The sequence below is a fragment of the Seriola aureovittata genome, chromosome 11, assembly GCF_021018895.1.
Source record: "Seriola aureovittata isolate HTS-2021-v1 ecotype China chromosome 11, ASM2101889v1, whole genome shotgun sequence".
Lineage (NCBI taxonomy): Eukaryota > Metazoa > Chordata > Actinopteri > Carangiformes > Carangidae > Seriola > Seriola aureovittata.
The window spans coordinates 13,549,960-13,574,922 of NC_079374.1; the positions used below are offsets into that span (position 1 = coordinate 13,549,960).

At 40.1% G+C, this 24,963-nt stretch overlaps 4 protein-coding genes across 4 annotated transcripts; all 4 read right to left on the bottom strand.

Moving 5' to 3' along the window:
* Positions 1 to 3,123, bottom strand: hoxd9a (homeobox D9a). The gene is made up of 2 exons (XM_056388548.1): positions 1,845 to 3,123; positions 1 to 1,305 (listed from the first exon to the last, which is right to left on the bottom strand). The coding sequence occupies exons 1-2, from the start codon at positions 2,431 to 2,433 to the stop codon at positions 1,061 to 1,063; spliced, it is 834 nt and encodes a 277-aa protein (XP_056244523.1). The 5' UTR covers positions 2,434 to 3,123; the 3' UTR covers positions 1 to 1,060.
* A 1,086-nt stretch (positions 3,124 to 4,209) lies between these two features.
* hoxd10a (homeobox D10a) lies at positions 4,210 to 7,530 on the bottom strand. The gene is made up of 2 exons (XM_056389563.1): positions 5,781 to 7,530; positions 4,210 to 4,969 (listed from the first exon to the last, which is right to left on the bottom strand). Exons 1-2 carry the CDS (start codon positions 6,532 to 6,534, stop codon positions 4,698 to 4,700), a joined length of 1,026 nt encoding a protein of 341 aa, XP_056245538.1. The 5' UTR covers positions 6,535 to 7,530; the 3' UTR covers positions 4,210 to 4,697.
* A 1,217-nt stretch (positions 7,531 to 8,747) lies between these two features.
* Positions 8,748 to 12,422, bottom strand: hoxd11a (homeobox D11a). The gene is made up of 2 exons (XM_056388676.1): positions 11,661 to 12,422; positions 8,748 to 10,968 (listed from the first exon to the last, which is right to left on the bottom strand). Exons 1-2 carry the CDS (start codon positions 12,268 to 12,270, stop codon positions 10,733 to 10,735), a joined length of 846 nt encoding a protein of 281 aa, XP_056244651.1. The 5' UTR covers positions 12,271 to 12,422; the 3' UTR covers positions 8,748 to 10,732.
* A 3,943-nt stretch (positions 12,423 to 16,365) lies between these two features.
* Positions 16,366 to 18,900, bottom strand: hoxd12a (homeobox D12a). The gene is made up of 2 exons (XM_056389625.1): positions 18,303 to 18,900; positions 16,366 to 17,684 (listed from the first exon to the last, which is right to left on the bottom strand). Exons 1-2 carry the CDS (start codon positions 18,868 to 18,870, stop codon positions 17,446 to 17,448), a joined length of 807 nt encoding a protein of 268 aa, XP_056245600.1. The 5' UTR covers positions 18,871 to 18,900; the 3' UTR covers positions 16,366 to 17,445.
* Between the last annotated feature and the right edge of the window lie 6,063 nt (positions 18,901 to 24,963).

Consider the following 24,963-nt stretch of genomic DNA (forward strand, 5'->3'; position numbering starts at 1 on the left):
TCATTTAGGCCAGACGTCTAGCCATTTCTATAGCTTTATTGGACCACGTTTCTTCCTGCTTTAAAGCAATTATTCGTACAAGTTGGACAATAAATTGGAAATCCGCCGCAACACCTCTTCCAGTCGTAAACACTTTATTACTTGTTCTAACCATTCAAATCCAATGTTTTAAAAAGCGAAATCTAACATACAGTAAGTAACCTCAGTTAGCGTTTAAAAAAAAGAGCTGCAAATAAGAAAATTAGACTGTTTGGAAATGACTGTCGGGTTAAAATTTTGTGTCGTTTTATTTACCTGCAGGACATTTGTTCTGGAGTCCAACAGTCTTTGTGCAAACAAGGCCTCAGGGAATCATTCCGATTTAAAGAACTCAAATACAAAAACAGCCCAGAATATACCAGCAGCATGCAGACAGAGTGGCCAAATGTTGTTAATTAAAGGAAATAATGTTAATATGTTTATCGATGTTTAAGATTAAATTGAGAATTAGCTTTCTCTCCCTTCAATTGTTGTTTTTGGGTTGTTTTTTTGTTTTTTTTGAGAAGGCATCACGGGCGTGATTATAGCTACACCTGCACGGTCAACAATTACAGCAAGTTAAAGTGTGCACGGCTTTTACTGACAGCAGCATGTGCACGGCTGTCTTGTGAAAATGTTTTACATACAAATTCCGGGTTCTTAACATCTATAAAAGCAATACACACGAGCAGGGTTTCCTACTGTGGCCGGGACGGAAGGAGGGAGGGCGTTCAAACAAATTCGAGAAAGTGAATGAATACAGTTCGTTGATTGTGTGAAAGTGTAAAACAGAAAATATCAGTCTGACAGATCCTGAAAGAACAGATTCCTGCACATGTGATGCCCTTTTGGTCAATACGTTACGGCATTGACTCTCAATATTTACTACTTAGGATTTAAAATAAAATAAAATAAAATAATAAAAATAAAATAACAAAAAAAAAAACTGGATACCGAGGCTCCTACCAAAGTAAATGTAATTGTCCAGATGGCTTCGTTGGTACAAAGATCAAAACGTGTGATATGGCAGCAGCACTGAACTCTATAGCTGCTCCTTGCTGCTCCTCTCTCTGTTCATCTTCTTCATTTTCATCCTCCTGTTCTGGAACCAGATCTTCACTTGTCTCTCGGTTAAACTGAGTATGCGGGCCACCTCGTAGCGTCGGTCTCTTGTCAAATACATGTTGTAGAGGAACTCCTTCTCCAGCTCTAAAGTCTGATATTTAGTGTAGGGGCATCGCTTCTTTCTCGTTGAGCGTGCATGAATCCAGTTTGCTGCAGGGTTGTCTGAGGGAAGAAGAAAAAAAAAACATGGGGGAGAGAGAGAGACACATGTTGAAGTGAAGGCACATGTGATGAGGATGTTGCTGAAATTCAACTTTAATGTAAAATGCTTTTCTAAAGTGGGGTTCGGGGAGCTGATTAGGGTGGGGGTGTAGGTCTGGGGGGGTTAGTGCTGTGGTGTCAGGGAATCGAAAGCAAAATGAGAAATGAAGAGTTTAGTTTTTGATTGACAGTGCGCAAAGATTGACTATTTCGATTACACGGTTTGCCCCCCGAACAGAAGAAATAAAACGAGGCCTAAATCTGGCCCATCAGGAAAAATCTTATCGAAAAGGAGCAACGTGTGTCTATTTTAGGTGTCCTGTGACATGGAATAGTTTAGGATCCCCCTGTAATAACCCGTGTAGGGCGGGTTTTTCCCCTTCCCGAGCCGCGGTATGCTACGAGACACTTTTATAGGTTAGTAAAACCTCCAGTTTTACACACCCAGCTCATACAGTTCTTGGGGTTGTAAATCAGGACCAGCTATTTCGTTCACTTACTTGGGTCAAGTTGTTGTTGTTTCTCCTCTTTGGGCTCGCTGTGGCTCGAAAGCTCACTTCCACTGTGCTCTTTGCTCGCCTTTTCTGGACACTCCGATACTCCACACGCGAACTCGCCGGCGAGCGGCCGAGCCTCTGCCTCCGACGCGTCGCACTCAGTAGCTTTCGGCGGCAGCACCTCGGGTTTCGCCCCGTACGGCCGACCGGAGCCCGAGTGAAATCCGGCGAACGAGACGTGGTTGGAGATGGGGTCCATCCAGGAGCGGACGCCGACATATCTGCCGTCCGAGGCGGGCAGATGGGACTGGTGGTGGTGGGAGTGGTGGTGGTGGTGGTGCACGTACGGATGATAAATCCCCTGCGGGTGAACCGAGGACCACGACGACGAGAAAACGGCGGACTTTGGTGCAAAATTGCAAGAGGCGAAGTCAGCGTTGTCCCCAGCACCTGACGGCCTCGGGGTCACCGTGTGTGGAGCCTGAATAAAGCGAGCACCGTACACATCCTCCGGCTCCTGGCCCATAATAGCGTCCACATAGCAGTTACTGAGAGTGCCACTGGAAGACATTTTTGATCTCTTCCTACTCATATAATAAGGGTTGCACTGTTACGGGAAGCTTCTCTCTATGAACAATCATAGTATTTTTGCTGGCCTGCATCTACAGGGATTGGTTACATGGATCACGTGGTCATATTTACCAATACAGCGAGTAAATCAATCCTGCCCTTGCTCTCTCTCTTTTTTTTTTCTTCGTCAGGTTTAATTTAGCTTTTCATTTCACAAATAATAAAAAGCCCCGTCAGATGTGACTAGAGGGAGAAAACAATCGTTCAAATAATTGCAAATGGTCCCCCCCCCCCCTTTCTGTTTCTCATGAGCTTGAGGCTGCAGGATGTTGCAACAATACAAAAAAAAAAGGAATAAGACATTTTCCACACACACATACACACATACATACACACAAACACACACACACACACACACACTTAAACCAAAGGCGGATTCCCTGCATCTTAATGTTTGAGAAAAACTCTTATAATAACGTCCTGATACCCTCACTGCTAGTAAAATGCTTTATAGACTTACGGAGTCCTCGTAAAATAGATGTAATAACATGCTGTAAAATAACAGACGCCATTTTCCGTTCACAATGCGTTGAATCCATTGTTAATATTCGGTGAGGAAACATTTTCTGGGTTGGTTGAATTTTTTAAAGTTAAGCAGGAAATGGCAGTTGTGAAATTATTGTATTCATTCAAAGGAGAGCAATAATATCTTTATGTATCAATAAATGTTTTATGAGGTGCGTGTGATTATACATGCCGTCAATAAAATAAAAAAAAAGACTTGGAGAAGCAAAGTCCATCTGTGTCTGAAAGATATTATTCAAGAGTGATATATATATATATCTTACATTTTCTTCATAGTGTAAGTGAAATTATCTTTTTTTGCATGTTATGAAGATGGATTTGTAACTTCAGTCCAGAAAAAAAGGCACATGTCCAGTTAAATAAGTCCAGATTGAGGTCAGAGCTGCAGCTCCACGTTACTTTATCAAAGATGAATGATGAAATGTGAAGTTATTCTGCAGAATGAACAGAAAATGCAACGTGGCCATTCAGGCCTGCGTAGCTCGTAAAAGGAGGAAGAGCTGATTCTTTGCCTGTGGATTTGTGCTTGACCATAGCTTAGCCCGCCTGATCGAGTCCTTATAGACCATTAGTTTAGTCACAAACAGGCCAGGAAATAAAATCAACACCATGTTTATTTGATTAGACGGACCCCCGCCTCTTTTTGCGTCTCTCGGCTTCACTCTTCTTCTGCGGCAGAGAAGGCTATTTACACTATTTTGATCATTTTTTGCTTTTGCTTTTTTTTTGTTTGTTTGTTATTTTGTTGTTGTTGTTTTGCACCTACTGTAACAAAGCTCAGAGTGTAGTTTTCAGTTTGTCTTCAGGGAGCATGGACTATCTTGCAACGCTTGTAATGACAGATTCATTGTTTTACCCCAACAGCATGTGTTAAGCCTGCTACAGCCCGCAAACCCATTCTTATTTTTTATTAAGCTTGTAGGCTCATCGTCACATGAAGTTAGAGCACAAGTGTAAACATCCTGTGAAATTGGAAACATTAGGCCCACTTCTTTTAGACGTTTCACTAAAATGCAATAGGCTCGTTTAGAAAATGTATTTTTCTTGTTTTGGGTTTTTTTTTTTTCCTTTGCTTCATAACAGTTTTAAGCACAAAAAAAAAATATTCCCTGCATCAAAGCAAATAACACCGCGGATTACTAATACAGCAACTACTGATGAATGAGAAAACAGTGCACCAGAGACTTGGACAGTTCAAAAAAAGAAGACAGGCTTATTTGACAATCTATTTATTGCAAGATACATGCCACAAACATGCAGTAAATTCACAGATAAACATCGTTTTCCGCCACTTTAATGGCCCATAGAAACATTTCATTATTGAGCAAATGGCTTGCACTTTTACTGTAAAACAAATGTTGCACTATAGGACAATAAATGTGCTTTCATGACTGAAATAAAGAAACATCTTTCCACACAGCTCGCCATCCCGACACAATAGAATATCTATGTCTACTGGCAGAAGGAAGAAATCTACTCCAATAATTTAAGACCAAAAAAAAAAAAAAAAAAGTGTTACCCTGTGATAAAATAACACAAACACACGACTCCACACAAAGTACTAAAAATGGCATATATTTATATATATATATAGTCACAGTTTCGTTGAAATTGAAGATAAACGTCCAATGCCACCAAAGCATCAAACTGAATATGAGAGACATAAAAATAAAAGATAGCTAACCACTGATACATGCGGGCTCACGAAAAGGTGAGGTTTGAGGTCAGTTCACGGATGCGGTTTTCCCTGTTCATTTTCTTCAGTTTCATCCTGCGGTTCTGAAACCAGATCTTGACCTGCCTGTCGGTCAGGTTGACGCTCCTGCTGATCTCTAGGCGGCGCTCTCGGGTCAGATACATATTGAACAGAAACTCCTTCTCTAACTCCAAGGTCTGGTGCTTTGTGTAAGGGCATCTTTTCTTTCTCCCACTTTTTGCTGTTAACCAGTTGCTCGTCGGGGTGTCACTGCAGTCTGTGAAGATTCAGATCAGAGACATTAGTTAGTGTTTAAGCCTGGTGTTTCAGTTTCAACCAAGTCTCACCTGCTGCTTCACATTTCACCTCTGGGAAATAAGACAATATAAAAGGCTTTCCCCAAGAATAAATAATATCAGGGCGGTGTTATTAGTCACAAGCATGCCACCACTAATGAGATAGAAATGAAATGAAACCCCAGCTGATCAAAACGCACTCCATTAATAAATACATCTTTGTACAGCTTCAAACGTGATGAAAAAAAAACCCAAAATAAATGTATTAAACTGTCATCAATGTAATCTTTGATTAACTTAAATTGCTAAAATTATGAATTTCAAGCAGTGGTTTGGTTATCAAGGATCCTTCAAAGATACAGACTGATAGAATTCAGCTGTAGCTGCAAATGCACCAATTTCTGAAGATCCTTGAGTCACTGAATTTTGAATTTGTACCACAAATATGAAGTGGACTTATCAGTGCAGCTTAGGTTGATTTTTTTTTTTTTGTATCTGAATATTGTGCAATATGTCTAAATATAAAGCGACAGACTGAAATATATAGGCTATATATAATTTATATTATATATAAAATGAATTATTTGGATTTAAATATCAGGAGCAGGGGACACACAGTCTGCATGCTGCATGGTAAAACCATTCTCTGCTGCCTATCACTGCAACCTGAGAAAGACTCTCATTAAACATTACGACTTTAGGGTTGTTTGTGTTTTATACTTGGTTTTATGATGCTGGAGCCTTCTCAGCACAGCGCCACGAGATAAAAGCTTTTCATTGTAGCCAACCCACCTTTGCCTTCCTTCTGTTGCAGCTCAGGACTGGACACAGAGGCTTCCATGGAGCAGTTCTTCTCCTCAGAGCTGGACTTGGGAGGTTCCGGGCTTTCTGCTGGGGGGACCGGAGTCCTTGAGGTCTCGGGGTCTTGCTGGACGTCCTCGCGTTTCTTTTCCACCTTTGCAAAATTAGAAGAGGACGAGGAGGAGGACTGCGGTTTCGGGGTGAGCCGGCTCAGCTGCATCAGTGTTGGGTTTGGACTCGGCGGCTCATGGCAGTAGTTTTCCTGATGCTTCCCATTCGCATAAGTTTGGCTCAGTCTGAAATAGCCCGGGACCGGGATCTCGGGACCATCGACGGGACAGGACTCGGGAATAACAGAATATGCGGGGACTTCTGTCAGGCTGACTTTCTGCAATCTCTTATCGGAGTACATGCAGCAGTTACTCTCTTCCTTTATGCTCTGTGAAAATGAACAGTTTGTCATCTGACTGGACGGCTCTATTCTGCAGGGTCTATTCGGATCAGTCCAGTTATCTATTTGAGGTATGTACGAGTGGACATTCATGCCCATATTTTGGTGGTTGACCTCCCCTCTTTTGCCGAAAGACGGCAAGAGTCCACAGGTTTGCATTCCGTAAGTTCCCATTTCTGAGGCGGACGGCACGTACATGTTGCTGTTGGAGTAAAAGCTGTCCGTCCTGCAGGCACCTATTAAAGAGTCCACTAGAAATGTGTTTGCCGCAGGAGAGCTACTGGGGAAGGACATTTTTGGGGGTTAAGTTCTTTAGAGAAGAGAGATGTCCTTTGTAAGCTGACATATCTAGGAAAAACAATCTCCGTGTAAGTCAGGATGCCTCCCGACCACATGACAAGCCCACCAATGAGATTTGAAAATGGCCTTGAGACGCAGCCTCCTCTCCCTGCACGCGCTCGCACTGCGGATGCAGACGTGGTCAACAGCGACACCTACAACACGGACTTGAAATTGGTTTACAGACGCTGAAGACAACAGGGGCATCGCGGGACTTTACTGTTCACTCAAACTGAAGCGTTTGAATAAACTAAGAGACATTGCGCATTGATTTGGATCTCATGTGTTCAACAACTGAGGTTCTGTGAAGTGTTTTTTATGTCATGTGTAAAATGCCCAAAGGATATTTGTCTCTTTGTGTGAGAGACTGGAAAAGTGTGTGTATGTGTGTGTGTGTGTGTGTGTGTGTGTGTGTGTGTGTGTGTGTGTGTGTGTGTAAAATGCTGCCTACATGGCGCATAGGCGACAACTGCAGACTATTTCACAGAATGTAACCAGCTCTACTGAATCTATTTCTTTTCCATTCATATCAACCATTCACATGACTCCAAGCCCACCAACGACAGAGCACACATTAGCTGTATTTGCATACGTTTTTACTGTCTCCAGTATTTTTGACTTCAAAGTGGAAACAAAAGGATAAATATGACATGGTGTAAATATGCTGCTTCCTCTTTGTTTCATTAAGTCGCGGTTTGAAGTTTGTTTTATTAGTTTTGCTCATTTTCACTGTTTTTTTTTTTTTTTTGTCGAGTTCATTCGAAATAAGGACAACGGCCTTTTACATTTCCTGCATGATGTCAGCATTGAAAATAAGGAACCTGGACTGTAAAAAATGTGAGTCCACCATTCACAAACGTGAACGAATCAGCTACTCGGAGGTTTGGAGGCATGAAGGTCAACATTATAGTTGTGCAAAGCTTTGCATTTTGTAAATAAAGTACTTTTTTAAAACCCCATATAGAAAAGTGTATTTTATTATTTGCACACACCACAAAGAACAACACCGCCGTTTGCATTTTCGACGTTCAAATGCAAAGTTGAAAATAAGAGTGTGCTGGAGGTGTCGGCGCAGTTACACAGTCTGGGGGACTATTTTTGCTCGGAGTTCCATTGTTTTTGTCTGCAAGGAAGGCAAACGTGTGCGAGATAGTGTTAAACTGAGGGGGAACAGAATAAAAAAAAAAACAACAACTTCTGCCTGAAAATATCCATCGAGCAAAAAATGACATGAGTATTCCCAATGATTCTATTTATAAATAAAACTAAACAGTGACTGCAGCTTGAAATAATTGTATCTTCAGTATTAATGCCACACGTGTGTGAGAGGACGTGCACACACCCGTCCTGGTTGTTTTCAAGACTGTTAGATGTTAAGAGCTGGTTTTAAATAAAGATGTGCGATATGCAAATGATCTCAACATCACAGGACTCACTGACAACAAAATACAGGCCTGTTTATTCTCCTCTTTTTAATCATGGATAACTTTAGAAAATACATCCATCGTTGTACCATATTCGGTTATTTTAAATAAAGAAAAAAAATAACATTTAACTGAGACATCTGAGAACACGGACATCATTTTTGTTTTAAGAATCATGTTTCTAATCATGGAAATTGCTCAGAGATATAACACTGGGCTGTTTCATGTGACGCACTAAAAAAAACATCTTTAATAGGGGAATTTATTCTTCATGTATAAACAACTATTCATACATGCTCAAAATATACACAAGTACTGCTGATATTTCGAAGTGGAAAACAAATGAGTCGCGTGTTAGGCAATAATAATAATAATGATAATGATAATAGTAATAATAATATTAAAATGCCAGGAGATATATTGTTTAAAACATAAAGACAGCATATAAAAATATAACATACGAGGGTAGAGAGACTGAGAAAAAAAAGACACTGCCATTGTTGTAGTTTCAGGCAAAAGTGAAAGCTTGAAAGTGAAACAATGTCTCAGTCGATTAGTGGAGAAACTTTCTGCTCTTGTGTATTTTAAAGCAAATAGTCAACAGATATTACAGACACAGATAAACGACAACTGAACAACACTTATAAAGCTGCAATATGAAATTAAATTCAAAGAAACACAAAGTGTATTTATGTCAATAATCCCACCCCCCCACCCTCTAAATGTCACAATATCTGGAGTTTATAGAGGCAGATTTCTGTGGCCTGCAGGACTCTGCGGCCTTCAGGTGGAGACTGAAGCCTGTGGCGTTCAGGTGACAGAGACACGGAGGAGAATTATATTTTCTTTTGTTCGCCTTGTCCTTTTCCAAAGACTTGAACATGACTCGCAAAAGTAATTACGGCGTGGAAGATGCCACACAGGACTTGCATCGATTCAACACCGAGTGGAAACAACAGCGTGTGCTACAATAATCTGTTTATGTTCTGAGATCTCCAGAGAAAAAACAGACTTTTGAATAGTTTGATATAAAACCAGGTGCTTTGGGGCATTTTTTTTTTTTTTTTTTTTTTTTTTTTTATAAAAGGAAAATTAAAATGTAAAAAAAGAGAAGAAATTCTTCTGATGAAAACACAATATAATTAAAGCTAATTGGTGCAGCTGGAATTGAAATGAAAGTCTAAATAAAACCTATGCTGTGCGGATTATTCCTCCACTGACTGATTCTCATGCAGGGTCCATGTTCAATTTGGCTGAACTCTGCATTTCCACGTGAAGCCAGAGCAGCAAGTCTGCCCTCATGTGGATACACCGAGAATCAAAGTGAAATACCCCACACAGTTGGCAATGTAATTTCACTGTAGGACATGATGACAACCCAATTAAACGCTTAATGAAACCTCAGTTTTCTTACAGCCTTTTTGGGAAATTACTGCAGACGTGATAGGCCTACATCACACGTGAAATGAGCATTAATCCCACTGCGTTGTTTTCATAAAGGTCGCTGAGACATAGGAGGGGGGTGGGATTGTTGGTGCAAAGACCTAAAGTGAAAATAATCCACCCGCATCACATGAATTATCAATAAAGAGAGTGTTTGTGTGGATTGGATGCGTTTATTTAATCTGTCCCTCTGTTGATTACAAAAATAAGAATGATAAACACTGCTGAGGTAAAGTATGGCATTCAGATGATTACCCTTCGTGTGGAAGCAGCTTAAAGTGGAGCTGCACAAAGACAGAAACGTTTCACCTGCATTCGTTCAAGAAGGGGTGAAAAAGAAATGCGCTTTTCTTTTCGGCTCCATCTAGAAATCTCTCTCCTTTGCAGACGATTCAAGCGACACAAGCGGATAAACTTGAAAAGATTACTTATCCTTTCAGATGGCGGCTCCTTGTTAGAATATCTTCCATTGTTCCTTATGGTTAAACACTGGTAAACATCTCAAGTGCCCCCGAGATGTGAGAAGGAGCTAAATATGGACGGGATGCGCAGAAATCTCTTTACATTCCCTAAACATTTGTAGCCTGAAGTGAAACTACTGTGAGGCAGGAGGGAGAATCTGGCCTCTTGTGGTCTGGGGGTTGGGACACCAAAAATCCAATAGCCCCCTATTTAGACATTTACAGCTAGTTTTATTATACTGTCTAGACGGTTCAAGGTTTAGTAAACAATCAGTGTTTGAAAGCAAAGGAAATAACGGGACCATACAGGCCTGCAAGCGCCAAACTTCGCCATTGAAGAATCGTCATATGTATTTTTTCTTTTTTTTTTTTTACAGGACTTGGTTGAGACCATGTGACAGGTTTCGTGACTATGATACAACATTTGTCGTGTCTACTTTATTTCACACCACAACGAACATTACATGCGTCTGAATAAATGCACATACACAAGGAAGAAGGAAGCCTATAGAGTTTATAGAAATCATGTCAAAGCACAGCTCGTACTTTGCTGAAATATCGGGTTGCCAATAACGCGAAAATATATGAACACAAATAAATAAATGCAAGAATTGTTTGCAAAAATATGGCACTTTTTTTTTTCCTTTTTTTTTTTTTTTTTTTTTTTTTTAAATGCCAGATTTTTGTAAAATAAGCTGATCATCAATAAAAACGACCAGGGTTCAAATATGCAGAGGGGGGCCAGTCTTTCAAACATATGATAGTGTATACCACCTATTTTACCCCCGCGAGTGTGTGTGTGTGTGTGCGCTACTGTGTCAGGTATCAGAATAAAGGGTTCCCAGTGAAATACTGTAGGCGGTCGCGGTTTAGCTTTTTCTCTTTCATTCTTCTATTTTGAAACCAAATCTTCACCTGCCGATCTGACAGGTTTAACATCCTGGACAGTTGCAGCCGCTTCTCTTTGTTAATGTACACGTTGAAGAAAAACTCTCGTTCAAGTTCTCGGATCTGGTATTTGGAGTAAGGGCACCTCTTCTTCCTGGACTTGGTTGATGAACCTGCACAAGAAAAACAAACAAACAAAAGAAATTTAAAAAAAAAAAAAAAAAGGGTGAAAAAAAATTGAAGATCTGGTCATCAAATTCTGATTCAAGTGCAGTTAAGATAGTTGACACATACATTTATTTATTTATTAATTTGTGCACAAAGGTCCTCACACACACACACACACACACACACACACACACACACACACACACACACACAGAGACACACACACACACACAAGTTGAGACTGACAACAACAGAAGTATTAGCATTAAAATGAACTCACTGCACTGAATTTTAGACATATGTTGCTGTTTGGAGACAGACTGCCACATTACAGCTTCTGTTCCCTATAAAAAGGTGTCGTTATATCTGCACAACATTGCCTATAAGATGATAAAATAAACTTTAATAAAAACGATTTCTAATTTTCTTCATTTCCCCATCAACACAAATCAATTTCAGCACCTACATATTGTTTCTAGACACCAGGCAACCTTTTAAACTATGGTTACTTGACTGTTTCCCATTGTAAATACCTTTACAACCGTAAAGTAAATCTTATAGGGATATAAAAGCTTTTGCATGCTTATAAAGCGGCACATAACCCAGGACGGCCACTGGTGCTGGACACAGTGCAGCCTAGAGACTCTTTTGTCTACAGTGAGCACCTTATACCCAGGACATAGAGGGAAATACTTACTCTGTTGGTTGTTCTTGTCGCCGCAGTTGGAGGATGAGTCCTCGTCCACGCTCCCGGTCGGGTCAGCTTTGTGCTCCTCTAGTTTGGTGAAAGCCTGATTGGTGTTTTCAGCAGCATCTCCGGGAACAGCAGAATCTGTCTTTTGTTTGTTGGGGAGCTCCGCGCAGAGCTTCTCCGAGTTGGGAGTGTCAAAAAACTGGTCGAAGCCCTGGGGAAGAACCCCGTTCCGGCCGACACCGGCGAAGAAATTGCACGGCGAGCTCGTCCCTCCGTGGTGGCCGTACAAGGACTCGTTTTTGAATATCACATCCGCCCTGCTGCTTGAGGACTGGATTAAGTCCCGATGCATTATCTCGTCCGTCGAGTAGTAAGACGCGTAATTGCCCCTGTAGTGCCATTTGCTGGGATGGTCCAGTCCATAATCCCTGAAAGCGACTTCTCGAACAGGTTGGACCTGGGCTATGTTGGGAGAATAGGGGAAATTAATCTGACACGAAGTAGTCTGCGGTAAAAAGGAGGAGACTGATGTAAAATCGGGCGTCGAAACGTAATAAGTGCAGCTCGGTAAATACATATTTGACGCACAGCTGCGATCATCGTATTCCGTCATATCTCTTCTTCCCTTTCCCTCTTTGCAAGAGAGGAAAGGAATTGGCAGCTTGACTGTGTTAAACTTTGTCCATCTATAGCACCACAGGCGTGTGGAAAGACCCCACCAGGGAGAAAAAATCGGAAACGTAGGCAGACCTGCAATACATCTTGATCGATTCTTGAGGTAATTGTGTCATGTGATCCAGCTAAGAAATTACCATACATCAATATCAGTCATTAAAAACTGTCCGGAGAAACTCATGTGAGCGCATGGAAGAGACTTCATTGGCTCCCTGGCTGCAGAGGAAACTCCTCTCCAGCCTTCTTGCCCTATAGCTCAGGAAAAAAAAAAAAAAAAGAAAGAAATTTGTGAACCACAGCTGGAATATTTGATTTAAAGCTTTGCAGTAGCACCATCTCCATCGTGTAATGACATGTAATGACACCCGCACACGCTCATTCCTCAATTAATTTGCCCACTTTGGAGGAAGCATGTTTGTCTGTAGCAACAGTTAGGCTGGAAAACATTGAAGTTGACCTCCGCACTTCATGCAAAGCCTGAGGAGAATGGCACCAAGGCCACCGGTGGTGCATGTGCCTTGCTGCACGGTTAAACCATGAAGAAGGCAGAACAGTATGTGATTCACAAGCGACTCATTAAGTCGGGGGTTTTATGCAAATACATTTTAGGGTTCATTGCATATAATCACCGAGCGCCATGATGGTTGGAGGACAGTTAAATACACACAAACAAACGTTCGCAGGAAAGTATTTGGATTCATTGTCAATTACAAACCGCCTGGCCTGCAGCACGAGGCAGTCCAGGCACCACAGAAGAAATAAAAGACTACAAAATTGCTGCACTATAATAAATTCAAATATAAATTCTATTGCAAAGCACGCAAACTAGCCCATGTGTGCCTCAGCTTTAAAAGCGGCCTGCATGAGAATGTTAAAACATTAACTGTTGCTTTGTTTTTCATTTGTTAGACTCTAATATTCAACGCAGATGAACGCGTTTGAAAACAGACAAATAAAACAGCCCACGGTATGCTGTTGCGACTGTAGAAGACGTTGATTTTGGATCTGACACAAAAAAACAAAAAACATAAGCTAAGTCAATTGCAAGCATGAATCACCGAGCAGAGCATTGCCAAGTCCAAAACAACAAGCTTTGACCCGTCTGTGGTCTAGGTGATGTCCACCAAGCATTCACCAACAAGCCTCTGCACCCAAATCATTTTATTACGCGAAAGCAGCCTTGCCTGCAGTGTCCAGGCCTCCCCTCTCTGTGGGCTCAACGGAGTTAAAACTCTGGTGAATGGATAACCTCACATCTCCAAGCCTCCACCAATATATATATATATATATTTTTTTTTTTTTGTCGACGTGAGTATTATTTTTTTTTATGTTTATTCTTAAACCAAATGGAAAAGTGAAGGAGGATATTGAAAGAAAACATAGTTGTGGCCTGATACTGGTCAGTGACCACAAAATGATCCTCCAGTAGAAACGCAGCTCTCGCGTGTGTAGCTCAGTAGAATGTGGTGAAAGAACCAGTGGATTCTTCTCTGCTTTAAGCTTGAAGGTCACACAACAATGTGGAAGAAGCTTAAAGGCGAACTGGGGTTTATTGTTATTGGGGGTAAAATCAGCTCTTTCTCTGTCTTCAGCCCTTCACCACACTTTCACGTTGAAAGCCACAGGCACTTCACAAAGATACATGCAACACAAATTTCGTATTTTCACCAGACATAAAAGGGGAAAACTGGAAATTTCTAAACAAATTGATCCATCGGTTGCACAGCCCTAAGAGTGAAAAAAACAACTACAAAAAATATCTTTACCTCTTGCATTGCAGTGAAATGTTAAATGTTAATTTTAGGACTGAATTAGTTTATTTACCTCAGACAAAGTCTGCGACCTGTTGCTTGTCACTTATCTGACTCCTTTACGTTGCGGTTTTTATTGTCCTAATTTGTTTGTTGTAAAGCATATATATTTTATTTATTTTGAAACAAATAAAATATTATTATTAGGCTATTATTATTATTATCATTATTATAGATGCACGCAACAAATAAGGAGCATCGGTTGATTCACTTTAACATTCCACATTTTAAATGAAACTGCAGGCGGGTGCTGCTCAGCTTAAAATCTCGTGCTGCTGAGCCAGTTTTATGTGCGTCATATTAAGTTTAATACTATAATTTTAACCAAATCGATATAAGAAGCCACTTCAAGCTTGTTCGCGTTGGTGAGAAAAACAGACCTTTATGGGAACTACTTTTATATATCCTCACAAAGAAGTAACTTTGTGGTAGTAATACTGTTGGAAGTAGCAGTGCAAAGCCTATACTAACTTGACCTTAACTTTGTTTTGGCGCCCCCACTATCTGGAGGAGCCTGAGTTACATGGCGCAGTCTGGCTGTGTTTGGCAGTAAAGCAATAAAGCAACAAATACTGAGGGGAAACGTTGCAGTATTGCACACGGAGAAAACTCGGTGTAGCTGCTCAACAACAGTCTGAGCAATAAAAACTAATAGTAGGTGAAAGATGGCGTGTGGTGGAGATTTTAAGATGAGAAAAAGTAGACAAACACAGAGCTGGAAAACAAGCGGCCTGCAGCGCACGAGCGTCGATTATGTCAGAAATTTGAGATAAAAAAAAAAAAAAAACAACAGGGCTTTCACAACAATTTATAAATAAACAAGAAACATTTAGCCCCAATAGTTTATACAAAATAAAAGCCCTAAAATTTGAGAGAACTGAGATCTGTGACAGTCACTAATGGGAGAACCATCTCTTCACGTTTCATTACAAATTATAGGTTCAAAATGTTACTGACTTTCATGAACCTTTAATACGACTGCAGTATTACAGAAACATAATAGCCACAGTAATGAGGTGATGATGACGTGATGATGATGCAATGGGAGGCACCATTAATAGATCCAGTGTCCTGCGTATTAGTCTGTTGGTGGTTGGTTTTCTTTAATAGCTGCAGCTTCACTCTCTGACCACTCGTGACCTGCAGCATTAAACTTTGCCTATTCTCGACCACAATGTGGAAACTAAAGTGTTTTTGCAACCACTTAACAAAACAGTGAAGTGCTTTTGTAAATACAAACTGTTATATATGATCATACCACATGCGTTATCTAAATGATCTCTAACGCGCGCAGAGGAACCTAAATTGGCAAATAAATCGCATTCAAAATTGATGTGATGTGTAGCTACACACATACAGTGAAAAAAGTCGCAGGTATGACTTCTGAGTTACGCCAGATCCATTTGGTCACACAGCCACAGTAACCTCCAGCTGGCATGTGGAGGTCTTGGCAGCGGGAGCGAGCTAATGCTGCTGCGTTATGCTTTAACTGGGAGGAGGAATCTGCGCAGAGGAGGGAAGCTAAATATTAGAAAGGCACATGTGACCTAAATTTAAGAGCATATACATATACAAGAAAAATGTTGCTTACTTTATAAAATCCAGTCACGGTGCTATTTTGAAGTATTTGCTGGTGAATTTGGAAGCAAAAGTAACAGTGGGTGATTGTGACATAGCTGATATTGCTAAAACAGTCACTTTTGTTATGGAAATGTTGATTCTTTTGTTTTTGAAGGTGCATGATGAATATGAGGACAGATATTTGCCAAAGGGAAATCTGAATGCAGACCAGGGTGTTTCATTTTAAAAAATTAGTAGCGGGAAGTCATTAAAGTGTCTGGGCAACAAATACTTTCCTCTCATGCATATTAATGAATTCATTTAGAAAGTGAGGGAAAGGTAAGGACACTCGCAGCCGCTGGTCCTTCCGCCGCCGCAAACAAACACCGAGGTTTCTTAAATCAATCCTTTAGACCCCTATCTAAAATAATTATAATTATAATAATAATAATAATAATAATTACTAAAAATTTGGTGGACTGAGCTGCATACTGCTGTGAGTTTTTTATATATCTCAAAAGATATAATGTCTATTATCAGCTAGTGAGCGACTGACTGATGATCTAGAATCAAAAAGTGAAGCACATGGTTAAACTCGCTATTCAGTACTCTGCCTGAAAATATAAAACCACTCACATGATGCACAATAATGTGGCTACAGGTCATTTAAAATGTGCTTTATTTACAAATGTGTTCATCCTCAGGTTGCGTCAACTTTACAAGACCTCTGGTCCGTGCGTAAAAAGTCTCATCAACATTTTTATGTTTACCAACAACATGCTCTTCCGGAATGCTTTTTTTTTTTTTTTTTTTTTTTTTTTTTTTTTTAAACAAGTCCAATCCGAGGTTAAATATACATTAAATCAAGTATGTATTTACTTATAAAGGATAGATTTTCAAAGCAAGAGTGATTCCAATGCAACCGTCTCATGTGTGTAGCAACACAAAACCAGGTCTGACACTGACAACCGGAGCTTCATTCAGCAGTTATAATGTGGCTTTAACTGACACAACCAGGACGTTTCACATCCACAAACCCACTTTGTTTCACACACATTTGAAGTAAATACCTTTTACCACTAAATGCCGCCGCAAATCTTCTGCTCCACAGACCGAACTTGAATGTGGCCGCGGCCACACACAAGAAAAATGTGACGTTGCTCATTTTAACAGACTTACAATAACTTTAGGGGGGAATTCGGCATTTAACTAAATAACAGCAATTAGGAAATAGACATGCAGTTATAATATACTTTGAAATACTGACTTTAGTAAACCCCCGTAAACATGAACTTGACTGTTTGCTTCCACATTAGGCCCTGCACTACATGCGCAGGCCATATTACAAAATACACAAAAACATACAGAGCCATAATGCTGCTTCAACAGGCCTGATATTTGTGTTGGATGAGAAAGAATCAGGCTCATTGTTTTATTTTTTAACCGCGGCAAGGCCCAGCAGGAGTCAGGGCCTACTGCGCATTCGGAGAGCCTCGGTCTGTTGTATCTTAATCTGCTATGTATTCTTTATCAGTCTGCTGTTAATATGACTGACTGGCTGTGACTTGATTAAACCCCCAGCCTACTGTGTGACTGGAATACAAACATTTTACACTTATTTGGGCTATAAATACAAGTCAGTGCCACAAACCGAGAGGGCTCGTGATGTGCTGCAACATTCATACAAGGCTACAACACAACATGTTCTGTGCGCTGCTGGTCATGATCAAGTCCAAAGGTCATCAGTACGCGGAGAAAGCCTGCTCGCGCATCATGAGCCGCTTCTTCTTCATCCTCCGGTTCTGAAACCAGATTTTCACTTGTTGGTCGCTCAGGTCAAGTCTGTCTGACAGCTCTTTTCGTTTCTGTCTGTTGATGAATTCGTTCATCATGAATTCATTCTCAAGTTCAGCCAGCTGTGGCTTCGTGTAAGGCTTTCTCTTCTTTCGGGTTCTCACTTGTGACGAGCACCATGGGGCACCTGGAGGGAGCAGAGGTGAAAACAGGGTTTTATACAGCAACAGTAATATAGTCTGAAGGGAAATAACTGATCCTGCTGCTTATAGTGGTGCTCATATCAGATGAGTAAATATCTTGCAAAAAATGGTTTAATATTATAGTAAATATAAGAAGGCACGCCTATAGTACAGGCTATATATATATATATATATATATATACACACACACACACACACTAGTACACACACTATACTATGGGAGCAGAGGGCTAATAGTACTAGGCACTAACAGTAGCTTCTATCAGGACATAATAGGAATATTAAAATGAACTGAATATCAAAGGAGATGTAAACTGGCTATAAAACAGTCAGTGAACTTATGATTATCACACACCAACTATAAAGTCTCACTATAACTCCTATTTAACATTATGCGCCAATGTAAATTGGTTAGTCCATCATGATGATGTAATAGGAGATAACAAACAGTTACTGCAACAAAATGAAACGAAGTAAGTAAGTACGAGGAAGCACAGATCAAGTCATGTGGTATCAAGGTGTTTTCTTTTTATAATTAGGCTACATAATTATTAAGTGTAGAAATAGTTGAAATAACAAAATAATTCTATAGGCTACTTAACCTTCAGCAAAAGTCGTCCTGGAGCATGTGTTACTGGATGGTGGCTGAAAGCAGTTCTGTTCCTGTTTGGTGCCGTTCACGTTCAGCGGACCTGCAGAATCAGCGTTCAACTGGGCTCCGGGACCGTGAGACCGGCTGTGCAGGTCCGAGTAGCCGCGGTCACTGACTGCCCCATGCTCCCCGGCGTAAGCCTCATCTTGTCTGCCGGTCTCCTCTGTCTTGTGGTCTGCGTCCTGAAAGCATCGAGCCGACTCCTCCAAATGCGTCTTGACGTGGCCGCCGGAGGAGTTGGTGTTCACAGACACCGAGTTATTGGACAGAAACGGCGGACAGTAGCCGCCAAAGGCGCGGCTCTGTGGTGGTGGTGCTGCTGGTCTGGACGTGCACGAACTTGAGGAAGTCCACGGGAGCGTGCACACCTCTCTCCTGTTGTAAGGGATCTGATGCAGCCCGGGTATGTGGGCTCCATTACCCCGCAAGTTGGAGAAATACAGCGACTCAGGTGGAGCAAAATTCAACAGAGAACCAACGTAGCCGGGATTTAACGGATTCCGCTCACACATTTCCATGGAGCTTCCCTCAAACGCGTCTTGCAAGCCTTTTAGCAACTCCTGAAGAATAAAGGGTAGGTAATTGTTGATTTGTTAATACGGCGTCACGTGATATGCAAAATATGTTGTTCCGCCCCACCCTTGCTCTCAATACTGCAAAGCAATATACTCCATGAGGAAATATTTTGGTATTAGGTGGGTGGAGGATGAAATTAAATTCCAAAGATGCGTGTAGTCTTCTATATTTATACAGAGGGAAAAAAATGTCAGAGGTATCTGAAGAATATTTGGCTCATATCCATCTCAGAGTCAGCTCTTACTTGAAAGCACATGAGCACGGGTTTTATTTTGGTGTTGTGACCTGAAGAATGACAATGTGACTCTGTAGAATCACCCATATAGTTTATAGTACAAGGGTAAATACAGGGCCTTAAATGCACCACAGGAGACCCGAGGCACTGCATATAGGCTTCATGGGAGAGGCTGCTCCCAGTGCACACTTATACCCATTATAGAATAATTTGGGTTCAAATTGATTTCTTACAGTGACAGAAAGTCAGCCCATCAAAGCACAATATAATTCCTTAAAAACAACATGTATGCTACAAACTACTGCTCAATGACATTACATGATAGATTATTGGATAGACAGGCAGGCAGATGGATTTGGAGACGTTCATGTCGGGCAGAAATCCCCTTTTCCCATACGCAATCTCAACAATGTAACATTATCAGCTTCACACAGATAACATTCATGGTAGGTCCACTGTATTTTGCTTCAGGCTATAATATTAGTTACAGTACACTGTGGCCCTGGAGGTGTTGCTTTTCTTGAGCTGCCTCTCCTGTAAACAATGTGGCCTATATTCGCCGTCGCCTACAGGCGATGGACTGACGACAACATATGAGAAACATAGAATGAAATACATCCGCATTTCGAAAATGCACATCGACCTTTAAGGAAACAATCTCGCCCAGTGTGAATGAATCCACCATAAGTCGCTCCTCACAACTACTGAATCATTTTTCAAGTAATTTTTTTAAGTTCAATAGAAGCCTGTGAGCTTCTGCACACATTTTCTCATATTAAAGTCATATCTGATAGAAATGTAACCTCCTGGTGCAGTTTACGTTGAAATTGTCTATATAAAAAAAGAACTGCTATTTTCCGGAGTGAAGAAAAGGAAAATCCTCTGCGTGGCAGCGCTACAGTGAATCTCCAGTCAAATATTTGCACTTTAAAATTAAAATGAACCGTAACTAGAAGAAGGAAATCTCCCCCTGCTAAATGTTTACACTCCTTTACAGTCAAATTCATTGGATAAATATTGAAACTACTAATCCAAGTCCATTTTTCCAACACTGTCGTGTACATCCAGTACTTTCTTAAATAAATACACTCCTCCTGTGGGGATTTAACAATGTATATCTGGTAAAGTGTTTAACTGCGTGTTTTATAATCCATCATGAGAGCCTCATATTCCTAAAATATTCTGGTAATCTGCTCAAATCAAATTTGATTGTTGTTAGGTGTGTAATGGACTATTTTCGTAGTATCAATGGAGGGGTTTCTTTCTGCACACTGTGCCCCTGAAATTTCTCACACACAGGATTGTGAGTCTGTGTGTGTGTGTGTGTGTGTGTGTGTGTGTGTGTGTGTGTGTGTGTGTGTGTGTGTGTGTGTGTGTTGGGGGAGGGTGGGGAGTTCAAAAATAAAATACACTGACATTGAAGACTTGGAGCAGTTGTGTTTTTAGTTGGGTCTCCAACATATAGTGGGGACATTCTGTATCTAGTTTTGACTCCTCTCGTTACTGTAACTCCTCACAGACATTAAAGATAATTCTGTATAACCAACACAGGATTTTCATAAATGGGATTCCTTATGACTCCACTTTATCCAGGTTCAAACACAGGATTATTTTTTGTTTCTTTATGACAAGAAAGGAAGTCCGAGGACCCTTCACATAAAAAAAAGACCACACTGAGATTTAGATTAGACAGGTTAAGCGTTTAAACCAGACAAGACTCTCAAATATCACTGTATTAAGCAATCATGTGAGCTGTTGCGGCTCTGAGCCAATAGGTGGCAGTACAAATTCATACACGGTCCCCTGCTGCAACGCTGTCCCTACTCTTTTCATTGTTAGTCAGTATCTTAACTCTGCAATGAAACATCATCAGCAGTTTCAGTACCACTCGAGCATGTAGACTGTTTCTGCATACACATAAATAATTAAATAAATAAATTGATTTATTCAATGATAATGAAGGTGATAATGAAGGCTCTGTTGTGACCTATCATAACATCTACATTGAAGGGCAAGACAAGTACAAAAATTACAGAACCACGCTTTTGTTGCAAATCACTACGTTTGTAGAAAGAAACATGAGACAGCTGGAAAAAAAAGCGACAGTTATTTTAAAGATGGAAAAACAGAACATCTAAAATTTAGAAAATGTAGAAAATTAATAGCCTCGGTGTTTAAAATCTAGAATATTTTACTGGAACGGGTCACGAATTAAATGTTGTATAAATATAAGAAATAAAAACAACGATATTACACAACTAACCAGGCTACACTTTCTGCAGAGTGAAAACTAATTCAACTCTGTTTAAAAGAGCTTTTTTGATCATTTGGATGCGCTTTATTTAGAAAGGTTTTCTTCTTAAAAACATCTCTAGGTTATACTCAAAAGTTTGAATGATGAATTTAATATTCAGGCACAACTATAAAGTATATAAAAACACGTCTAAATCGCGTGTAGCCGCTTTCTATAAAACACAGGGAGCATTAGGCTATGAATGAAATTTAAAACATTTCTCTTTTTTTTTTTGTTTTTAAATTACATCAGAAAATTTGTGACAAACAAATGAATGCGAACTGAAAATGGGAAATAAACACAATCGTTTCATCGTAAACTTACTGATAGAATATGTCTGGTAAATTACACTGCAGGTCATTTTCATCTGTTTTGCTAAACGAAAAATTCTCCTCAAAACGCGGTGTTGTTACTGACTGTGAAGAGCGTCATATTTTCTCTAAAGAAGAAACATTATCTCCTTTGACAAAAAAAAAAAAGATTAAAATACTGAAGTTTATATTTGTGGCATCCAGGCTTACAGTTTGTACAGGCTACATGCTCCAGAAGTATGGACAGACTGCAACAATCAGAAAACTACAAGAAGTTTTAGTGTTGAGTTTTGGTGCCATTTACTGCTCCTCTCTTCGTCCTTCATGTTTAAAGTGTCAGGAGCCAAACTGAGGAGCTTCAGTCTGCCTGTTTTCCCAGGCCCTTTGAAGGAAGCTATCCGCCGTCTATTGTCCTTGGTAATAAACTTGCTGCTTCCCTCGTTCAAGTTCTCTGGGCTGAAAAAAAAAAAAAAGCCTTCAATCTTCCAAGTGTTGAAATCTCAACAGATTATTGAGCCAGTGGCAGTCGAAGTGTGTTTCACACAGGATGTGGATTTTTAACTTAGATTTCTTTAATGTCCTGGTGTCAAGTGTGGAGAGGTTTCAGAGGAAAAAAAACACACTCATTGGTGAGAGGGAGATAAATATCTAATGATTTCCTGGGCCCTGTATTCTTGTCCTTTTGGCGCTGAGGGAACATGTGAAACTCCTGAACGTCTTTCAAGCAGATCGAGTGACAGGTAAGAGACCTACCGACGGTGCTGTAGAGGATTTTACAGACATCTCCGTTTCTCAGTAAAGTTTCATTCTTGAACCCGCGAAACTAAAACTTTGTTTTAAAGGGAATAGGGAATAGGGCTAAAGGGAATCCGACCAGTTAACGACGGCATCGAAACGGCATCACTTCAAAAACAAATCAGGTGTGTCGACACAAAAATCAAGAGTTTTTACCTGAGAGAAACTGGTGGGTTTGAAACTTGGAGACTTCTAAATTAAACGGCGTGGATGTTTTCAGGGTGCCTTAATAAGTAGGCTATTTCATGTAAGTATTACTTCATAAGTATTTCAGTATTAGTATGCTGTTCCTGATAAAGTGCTTGGTGAGTATATAACTTGATATAATCATGTGTGAATTCATGTCGCCTGAGTTCTGCGGCAAAGAAATTCAAACTAAGTTTGGATGTTGTATTTTGTCCACTGCTACATCCCGCTTTGCTTTGTCTCCCTCCCATCTTCCAACAGCAGCAGAAACTGAGCTTAATTCATAGAAATAAGATTTGAACCAAGTAAAAATCTGCTGAATCTGCAGTGTGGAGACAGTTTGAAGAAGGAAAGAAATCAGCTTTACTGTGAACAAGCTGTAACGTCTAATTATATTCACTGAGTGAAACATTTCCTTAAAATAGCTCCTTACATATAAGCTATACCCAGACTAAATCATATGTTTATTCACGTTCACATTTTCAGGAAACATGCCTATATTTCATCGTTGGTTGCATTGGCTAATTGCTTTTTGACGCAGTTCGGGGGGTTTGTATGAACGTCGGCTGGAATTAAAACCAGGCTCATGTTGAACTTAAATGATCCCAATACAACGATAACATTTTCAAATGTGTTTTTTGTGTAAGCGTCAATAATCAGACGCGAAGCTAAAATCTGAATCGAGTATGAAAATAATCAAGTTAATCATTCCTGTCAAAACTATATAAAAACTGCTCAGTCATTTCTAATTACGTACATTGGCACATTATTGCTATTTTTTGCCCCCCACTCATTCTTACTTTGTATCTGCTCAGGTTGAATAAAGCATCTTCCCACCAAAACGGACATCTCTAGCCTATAGATTTAAATGGGGAACACAGTTTCCACCTAAATGACAGATCAGAGAAAAGAGGAAATGTCAGTTAAAAGTAAAGTTAAAATAAGCGTTACACAAACATCAGTGATGATTATGAATTTAACGAAAGAGACTGGAAATCAAACTCTTTCTTTTTTTTTGGCACAAAACTGTCGCCTTTTCCTGTTGCAATGACTCGTTTATAAATAGCAGCATCTTTAAAGCGTAGTTTCAAACTGTGAATAATGTCTCTGGAACTGTTACCACTGATTCTGTTGGAAAGAAATTCATTTTATACCTTCCAGACAAGCTTCTTCAACAAACTACCATGTCAACCTAAAAGTTACAGCGACAACAAAAGGGCTTAAACAGCCCCGCACCAAACTCTGCACATTCGAGGTGTTTGTTAATATTACTCAGTGCTGCAATAATACGATGCAACTCTTTTCTGATCCTTTTGTATTAAAGGGGGAAAGTGTTTTTCAGACATGTTACTGTCCTGTTGCTCAGTCGTTTGCATTCACAAGAAGGCGCCACTAGATGGGGCTCTCAGTTAAGGAAAGACGTCTGCAGTCACTGTAAAAGGCCAACTGTGAAAGTGGCAAAAAGCAACAGCGGTGAACACAGAGACATTTGATTAGTGAGTTGGTTGCGGGCTAAGTTTTGGATCAGAAGCACAGACCTACACATGGGCCCCAGACTCCACTAAACACTACCCCAGCACATTTATGATTGATCTGGAAACGATCATCAGCTTGAGGCAGAAAACACCACACTGTTATTTAAATGTGTAGAGACCTATATGTATAAGATAAAGTAATATAGGCCACGACTTGGCTTTGTTAAAGTTAAAGCAGATGCGCATCGACATTGGTTTAAAAGAACTGAGGATACAAAGTGTTACAAACCCCTTTGGCATGTGAATTGCTTCAAAGCATAATGACCCTTCTCTTAAACCTGCTTACAGATTGCTTTTTTTTTTTTCATTTAGCAATAATAAATTCCATGACACAGCTGAAACTTCTCCAGTATTACTCATGTTTTTCATTCAGGCTACAGGTCGTGTGTCATCTGGGTATGTTGTACATTTATTTCTTGTTGTCTGCTGCAGCTGTTAACTGTAAAGGAATTGCTCATGTCTCATTTTCTTTATTGTTGGAGTTTTGAGGAGGATGGAGTCTAATTTAGAAGTGACCATGAGTCAAGGGGGTCATGGATGATGTAACATAGGATGTAAAACATTAGAAGTACACCAAGTATGTAGGTATAATAAACGGATAAAACATGCAAAAGATTTTTAATTTTCTCTCATTCTGTGCTTCTAATTTCTCTTCCTCACCTCTGATTTGTATATTGTGT